This window comes from Mus caroli, chromosome 12 (genome assembly GCF_900094665.2).
Source record: "Mus caroli chromosome 12, CAROLI_EIJ_v1.1, whole genome shotgun sequence".
Lineage (NCBI taxonomy): Eukaryota > Metazoa > Chordata > Mammalia > Rodentia > Muridae > Mus > Mus caroli.
Window position 1 is genome coordinate 70,249,845 of NC_034581.1, and position 8,525 is coordinate 70,258,369.

The 8,525-nt window shown below is 41.2% G+C and overlaps 1 protein-coding gene across 1 annotated transcript in view; it reads right to left on the bottom strand.

Annotated features, from left to right (window-relative positions):
* Positions 1 to 650: 650 nt before the first annotated feature.
* Positions 651 to 8,525, bottom strand: part of Sgpp1 (sphingosine-1-phosphate phosphatase 1) — a 21,363-nt gene continuing 13,488 nt past the window's right edge. Inside the window, exon 3 of the mRNA XM_021179546.1 lies at positions 651 to 3,073. Within this exon, the coding sequence (XP_021035205.1) occupies positions 2,522 to 3,073 (552 nt within the window). The 3' untranslated portion in view covers positions 651 to 2,521. The remainder of the gene's footprint in view (positions 3,074 to 8,525) is intronic.

An 8,525-nucleotide genomic window follows, 5' to 3' on the forward strand; every position in this document is an offset into this window, starting at 1 on the left:
GCTGCAAGCCAGGAGTCAGCTTTCTAAATATCTATGCAAAACGCAGCAAGACTGAAATGGTGAGGGACACGGCTATGGTTCTTCAGGCTGTTGGGTGTGTAAGCCACAGAACCACGAAGCTCTGCATAAGGCAGCTCACACTCATAGGACACATGATGCTGATGCTGGACGGAGAATTCTAGATCTGGAGGAGGCAGGGGAAGGCCAACTGAAGATGAGCTATGGGATGGATGTTTACTTTCTCAAACGACTTTTGGACATCTCATTTCTCTTTGAATTTTTCCTCTGCTTGTTTCCATATAAGATCTGTAGAGTTCCAGCAGGCTTCATAGCAGAGCAAAGTCAGGAGTTGGGGCGTAGCCTGTGGTTCCAGTGCTTGGGAAGGAGAGAAAGGAACAGGAGCTCCAGGCTAGCCTGGGATACAGGAGACCCTGCCTCAAAATGGAATGAATCATAAATTTAAGAATTTGTTCAGTGTACCTCAAGGTGGTGGTGCACTCAAGAGGGAGAGGCCGGCTGAACTCTGTGAGTTCGTGGCCAGCCTGGATTATAGATTGAGTTCCAGGACATCCAGGGCTACACAGAAACTGTCTCAAACACCCCCCTCCCCACCCCACACCCCCAAAAAACCAGACATGTGAACAACAGGCAAACAGAAGAAAGATCTTTTCGGTATTGATCTTGGCTTTTATTTTAAAATACATTTAGCATAGAACTGTCATCAAACAAAAACAAACACAAAGAAATAGAATCTTTTCTAATTCTTTTTAAGTGACACACAAAAAATTAATAGCATAACAGACCCAAAGTGGGGGACCCTGTCTATAGCTCAACTCACAGAGCACATCTGTGGAGCAATCCCTGCTCTCCGCAGCTTCTGAGCTCCCTGCGTACCGATTCTTTTCTAAGCACCTTCCTTTCTTCTCCTGGCGGCCAAAGGGTCCAAATTCACTTGCTTAAAGTTGATCAGGTTCTTTGTGGGTCAGAACTACCAAGCCCCCAAGCTTTCAATGAGAATTATAAAAAATAAGAAGCTCAGAGACTTTCCTTGTCCAAAATAGAAACATTTTCCTTCTAAATAATCAGAGGTTATTGCACTAAAATCATTACCTCCACCTGATGTTCATTCGTATGGAAAATTAATTCTCTTCTTTACAAAAAAACCTCACCACAAATAAAGGTAATGTTAACCTAATTGCAATCACACTTCAAATATAAAGGCACAGACAGGAAAGAATAGCTGAACACTACACTCAAATTTACCACTGTAAAAATAATTAGTTGGGAAAAATAATAGAATCTTAGCTACGGATATTTCACGTTTGGATTTTATAATCTACCTTAGATTGCTAAAGAGTGGGGTATTAAAAGGTAATGGTGGGAAATCCAATCCTTTTCAAATGATTTAGAAAAATGGCTTGTGTACATAGAAAGGGTGTACACTGTCTCATCTATAAATTTCAGTGACGTTTCCACTCCCTGCAAGTATTTATTTGTACTATATACAATCAAGACAATGTACTTACATATATATACTGTTCCAATAACTTGCAACGCACAGAAAAATACTTACAAAAATGGAAATACTTATCCATTTAGCTTTCCAATAAATTAGTGAGAAAACTTAGCAATTCCACATTTCTTTCTAAAAAACAACTGGAGAGTTATGGGCCATCTACTTCTAATTCTGTTAGCTTGATATACATATATTTTAAAAATATTTGCCTGATGATGTGGCTTATGATAGAATTAGAGTGTCACTTTTATATCACAGTATACATGGTGTCTCTTAATTCAGGAAAAGAAAGGCACAGTTAGCAAGCAATAAAATTCAGTACCTGAATTGGTGTGACCAAAACAGTTGGGAAAAAAAATACATTCAACACAGTGTACAGAAATTTAAGAACGAAAAAAAAAAAATCTCAAACAGCAAACTTCCCCCAAAACTTGGTCCATTAGAAATGCCTCTCATGTTCAACATCATGGGTAAATGAAGGGAGCTGGCAGTGTGGGGAGAGACAGTAAATCAAGTGTGTGGTAGCATACAGATTTCTGTCTGCTAATTACCAACTCAACTAGGAAATGGCTCCCAGAGGAAAGAAACACTAAACCTATTTGTTAATAACAACATGCCTGCATTAATTCCAAAAACCTGGGCACAACTGCATATTGTTATTGATTTTTTTCAATACACCCACTGTTGTTAGGTAAACAATTGTATATATTGCACACCTTTGCACACCGTGTGCCTTAATATATGGTATATATAACTACAATTTGTAACAGCACAGAACTCCCCAAACATTTGGTGAACATTCTAAATGGGCGCGCCATTTCTCAGCACTGAGAGAGCTCAGCCCACGTAAAACAACATCTGGTGTGCAATGAGAGAATGCACTGGCTGCAGAATTGACTTCTTTAAGTCAAATTCTTGCAGAAGCCTCTGATCCAAGTTTTACCTAGAGAATAGCTTTAGATATAGCTGGTAGCCTCCTTTCTTATAACAAACAGTGTTCCTCCATCAAGAGATACCAATAAAGGAAAATATATAGGGGACCAAAAACGTGATGGAGAACCCGACCATCCCGTAGGTAATATACCGGTAGGGCAGCTCCACTTCCATGTGCTGCCTTGCTTGGCGGATGTCATGACACGGAATACTGAAGAGTTTACAGGCTAGAGGAATGGTGACCTTCTTCATGGTATCTCTTACGAGCAGTACAAGGAGCATCCCTAGGACGATCCGTAATATGGCTTTTCCAAACAGAGTTACAGTAAGAGGGGGGATAGCTAAGGGTAACGTGTGCAGAGAAGGTTCTAAGGATAGACCCAGGGTATAAGCAGCGTGTGAGCCACATGCAATCCCAGCACCACTTCCCAGAATCTCAGCCGTGTCTCCTCGGGATGTGCTCCAGGTGTCAAGGGTGAAAGAGAAGATGCCCAAAATTAAGTGAAGCCCGACGATGATGAGCGGGGCGTATTTGTAAGTTTGGTTGAAGTTGTCAATCAGGTCCACCAGTGGGTAGAAGATGATTAAGATTAAAATGGTATACAAGAATCCAGCAATGACATCCTAGAAAAGATACAGCGCAGTTAGTATCCTGCTCTTTTTGGTATAACTTTAAGCCTTACAAACCAACCATACCGACGTACTGGGACTTGGGCTGGGGCGGAAGCCTGGTAGTAAGGTATTTGCCTAGCATGCATGAAGCCTGGATTTGATTCCCGCACTGCAAAAATGAGGCATATTGCTACACACTTATAATCCCACCACTGGGGAAGTAGAGGCAGGAAAATTAGAGGTTCCAGGGTTACACAAAACACTGTCTAAACAAAGTAAAACAAAACAAAATGTTAAAAAATATATATTGCAGGGGGTGGGGGGAGCTGGAGAGCTGGCTCAGCAGTTAAGAGCACTGACTGCTCTTCCAAAGGTTCTGAGTTCAATTCCCAGCAACCACATGGTGGCTCACAACCATCCGTAGTGAGACCTGACAACCTCTTCTGGTGCGTCTGAAGACAGCTACAGTGTGCTTAGATGTAATAAAGAAATCTTAAAAAAAAAAAAAAGTGTGGGCCACCACAACCTGGCCAATAAAAAAAGATTTATTAATAAAAGACTGTTTTCACGTTTCTAGTTTTTCATTAATGTATAATGAATACATTATAATACATACATAATATATAATGTATGTATTATATAAATACATACATAATAATATATACATACATAATATATAATGTATGTAAATTTAGTCAGGTTCTGAACAATATGTTTGCTACCATGATGTTGACATGCAGAAGAAACATTGTATTTATTACTCATGAAGTTTATGTTTGGGGGTAAAACTGAAAGTAACAATATAAGCAAGAAAATATAAACATCCCAGTTTTAGATAGCTGTAAGTGATGTTAGCATGAAAATCAAAGTCTCTGTCTTCTAATGGCTCCCCCCCCTTTTTTTCTTTTTTTAAGAACTGTGAGTCAGAGGCTACTTTAGACCAAATAGAGAATTCTAAGCTACCACAGGGTCCATAGCAAGACCCTGTATCAGAAAAGCATCTCTAGAACAAACAAAGGGCTGGAGAGGTGGGTCAGTGGCCAAGTCAAGAGCACTTGTTGCCAGGCAGTGTAGGGCTGTATAGAGAAGCCCTGTTTTGAAAAAAAAAATGAATTTTGAAAGCTATGTTTGATAATGACTGGAAAAAACCCAGATATAGTAATCTTTATTTTGGGGGGGGGGGCCTAGGAAAAACAAGTAGAAAAGCCCATATTGAAAACAATTAACCAAGTACGCCAAGTGATAATGAAGCATTCCTATTTATTTATTCTAGCACATTATTAGAGTGCTCTTAATGCTAATGAAGATAACAACTTAGGCAGTGTTGCATCTGAGTATCTGTGAGCCGTCTGCGGGGTACACTCTACCGATAGCCCATGCTAGTTTCATACTTAACAGTGAAGACACCAGTTATGGTTTAAAAAATAAATCAAAACACAAGTAATTATTTTAAATACTAAAAGATATGAAAAGCACAAACTGAGGGGATATTATCAGATTCATAGTATTCATACTATAATTCTAGTACTCAGAAGACAGAGGCAGAAGTACCACAGGTTCAAAACCAGCATAGGTACATAGTACCTTGCATCAAAAACAAAATATCAACTGCTGAAATACAAACAAGCAATATTTTATTGAATAGTGCACAGAATTATTAATTGTAATACTTGAAAGTTGTACCAGGTGTTACTTTGAAAAGGAAAATTGCCAGGCGTGGTAGTACACAACTTTAGGGCCTTCACCTACTAAGCCATCTTGCTGGCCCTTGTAAATACTCTTATTTATAGTGTGTGTGTGTGTGTGTGTGTGTGTGAGAGAGAGAGAGAGAGAGAGTCCATGTGCACTACACTCATGTAGGAACCCTTGGAGATCACTAGGGAGCAAAAGACCCCCACGGAACTGGAGTTAGACAGTTGTGATTACATTGGTGCTGGGAATTGAACACCGGTTCTCTGTAAGAGGAAGAAGTGCTGAGCCATCTACCTAGCCCTACCTTGTAGCTGTTTTTAATGAGACAAATCATATATTCTTTGGGAGCAGATTTGTCATTGAATAAACAATTAGGGTTCCCTGGCATGGTAGTTGTGATGGTTTGTATATTCTTGGACCAGGGAGTGGCAACATCTGGAGGTGTGGCCTTGTTGGAATAGGTGTGACCTGGTTGGAATAGGTGTGTCACTGTGGGTGTGGGCTTAAGACTCTCACCCTAGTTGCCTGGAAGTCAGTCTTCCACTAGCAGCCTTTGGATGAAGACATAGAACTCTCAGCTCCTCCTGCATCATGCCTGCCTGGTTACTGCCATGCCCTCACCTTGATGATAATGGACTGAACCTCTGAACCTGTAAGCCAGCCCCAATTAAATGTTTTTTATAATACTTGCCTTGGTCATGGTATCTGTTCACAGCAGTAAAACCCTAACTAATACGGTAGTACAGGAAAATAATTTCAACTACTTGAGTGGATTAAGTAAGCTGAGGCAGGAGGACTGACTGTTCAAGGTCAGTTGTAGTTATAAGAGTTCAAGATCAGCATGGGCAACGTGGCTGGGATACTATCTCAGAAAAAAAAAGTCTTGGCATACAGGTAGCCCAGATATAGGTAAGGTCCCTATGTTTAATTCATGGTACTGAAATAAATAAAAGCAAAATAAAGTAAAATCAAATACATCAACAATCAGGCCTGCTCATTCAGGAATTGAAAAGCAGTATGTCAGGGCTAGAGAGATGGCTCAGCAGTTAAGAGAATGTATGTCCCTGCAGAGGACCCAAGTTTGTTGCCCAGCCTACGTAGGGTGGCTCATAACCACCCGTAACTCATGTTCCAGGGACCTGTCTCTGCAGGATCCTGCAGTCATATACATATACCCTCCCCACATATACATAAGGAAAATAAAATAAATTTTAAAAATAATAAAACTAATGTCAATACTGTGTTTACTCCAGGTGACTCAAGAATGGATGCAATCTAGTGTATAAAGAGTAAACTGAATTCAGCAGAAATATCTGATCAATCGCTAAACACCCCCGTGGTTCCTTTTGTTTTTTGAGATAGGGTTTCATTATGAACCCTGGCTGGTCTGTAACTCAGGGTACAGACCTGGATGGTATCAAATTCACAGTGATCTTCCTGTCTCTACTTCTTGAACACTGGGATTAAAAGCATGTGCTTGGCTTCTCTCTCTCTGTCTCTCTCTCTTTCTCTTTTTGTTTCTTTCTCTCTTTCAAAAACAGTGTTTTTGAGATCACATATTCAACAATCACTTATTCCTCTTGGAATGATAATAAACTTAAAGATAAAAGTACATTTTTCCTAAAAAATTATTGGCAATTCACTTTTCTTCCTTTCTTCACTTAAAAAAAAAAAAAAAAAAAAAAAAGGACAACCAGGGCTGGAGATATGTTCAGCTGATGGAGTACTTGCCTTGCATGTTCAGGACACAAAAAGTAAGATTAAAACCAGTCTAGATAGGCTGGAGAGTTGGCTCAACGGTTAAGACCACCGATTGCTCATCCAGAGGTCCTGAGTTCATTTCCCAGCAACTACATCTGTTCACAACCATCTGTAATGGGATCTGATGCCCTCTTCTGGTGTGTCTGAAGAGAGCAATGGTATACTCATATGCATAAAATAAATAAATAGGGCCGGTGAGATGGCTCAGTGGGTAAGAGCATCCGACTGCTCTTCCGAAGGTGCTGAGTTCAAATCCCAGCAACCACATGGAGGCTCACAACCATCCATAATGAGATCTGACTCCTTCTTTTGGAGTGTCTGAAGACAGCTACAGTGTACTTACATGTAATAAATAAATAAATGTTTTTTAAAAAGATAAATAAATCTTTAAAAAGAATTAAAAACAAAAAGAAACCAGTCTAGATGCCATGTGATCACGGGGAAGCAGAGGTAGGACGTCTCCGAGCTTGAGGGCAGCCAGGACTATAGACTGAGACCTAAACCAAACAAAACCTCACTCAAACAACAGCAGAATAGTGCAACCATCTGGTAGCCTTTCAGAGGTCACAGCACCAACTGTGGAGGTGGAAGGGGTCACAAGGCGGAGTGTTATCAGCAGCAGAGTTTGGTGATGTTAGACAGACAGCACGTAAAAATGTGTGGTCTGAGTATAAAACAGGAGGAGCGGTGAGAGTGATGCCAGTATTTCCACAGCCACGCAATCAGCTCACACCGCGTTCTACACATGGAGCACTGTCAGCACAGTCTAAGAATGGAGTCATGTGAGAATCCTGAGTGCTTGGGAGAAAACGCCAAGAAAACAACAGTCTTGTGACCTCAGTGTCTTCAGAGCTCAGAACGGCGTGCAGAATGTGCTCTCGTGCTCCTCCCAGGCGGAGGATTGGCGTGAGCCTTACCTCAGCTCTTGCTAGTCCTATGCCTCTGTGCAAAAACATGATTTTGTCCTGTGAAGCTTTTCCTTGTGATTATATAGAGCTTGCTCTCCAGAGAATGTTACTTGGGTGTCCCTTCTTAGCCCTCAGGGTATAAACTGTTAGCTATTACAGGAGACTTCAGTCTGCCTCGTTTTTTAGGCTTAGTTCTCCCAGATTCATGTCACCAACTAGAGCTGTAGGTAAAAAGGACATTCTAAAAATACTGAGGAGGAGGAAGAGGAGGACGATGACAACAACAACAACAACAATCTGTATGACCCATCAGGGAAAAATAAGATTTCATAAATTAGTTCACATTTTGTCATCTTTTTTTTTTCCTTTTTTTTTTTTGGTCCTTCATTTCTAAGCTAACAGGCAGTAAATCCCTAGGGCATCTTGTGAAATGCTGACGGCCGACAGATAAGGGATATTTGATCTAAGGAACCCATAGACCATTGTGGGATGACAGAAAGGTAAGAGGCCATTCCAGTTTAGGCCAAATGGGGGAAGGGGCACCTGGCCGCTCTAGAGAAGGAGAATGTGGGAGAGGTTGTGAGGAACACCAGGGACTCCCTGGGAGGAAAGACTGGCTCACTCTCTCCCATCCAGGAATGGCTTAGGAGAGGAGAAAGGCATCCAACCAAAGGCTATAGCATTCCCAAGGCTTCTGCCAATATCTCCAGCACTGGAGGGAAAGTGCGAGAAAGGCTGAGACACAGGCAGACCACAAATCATGATCCTGCCCTGATAGTTCCGCAAATGAGGAAGGCTGGATTTTTCTTTCAGGGCTCCCCGAGTCTATCAAAGGTAGTTTGCTTATCAGGAGCTAATACTCCATAAATCTCCCTTACCTTGTAAAACTTTTATGTAAATCTCTTAATCTCCCACACTTAGTAAAATCCTGGTTCACACAAAGCCCTTCCCCCATTCCTGGAACTTGATGGCCTGGAGGGACTGACCCCTTCCCCATTTCCTTCAGGTTCTTTAAACCAGTTCTTTGAAGACTAGCCACAGGGGTTATGGGTAGGGGAAGACACCACCTACAGCAAAGTAAAAACCGAGTGAGCTTGCTAACT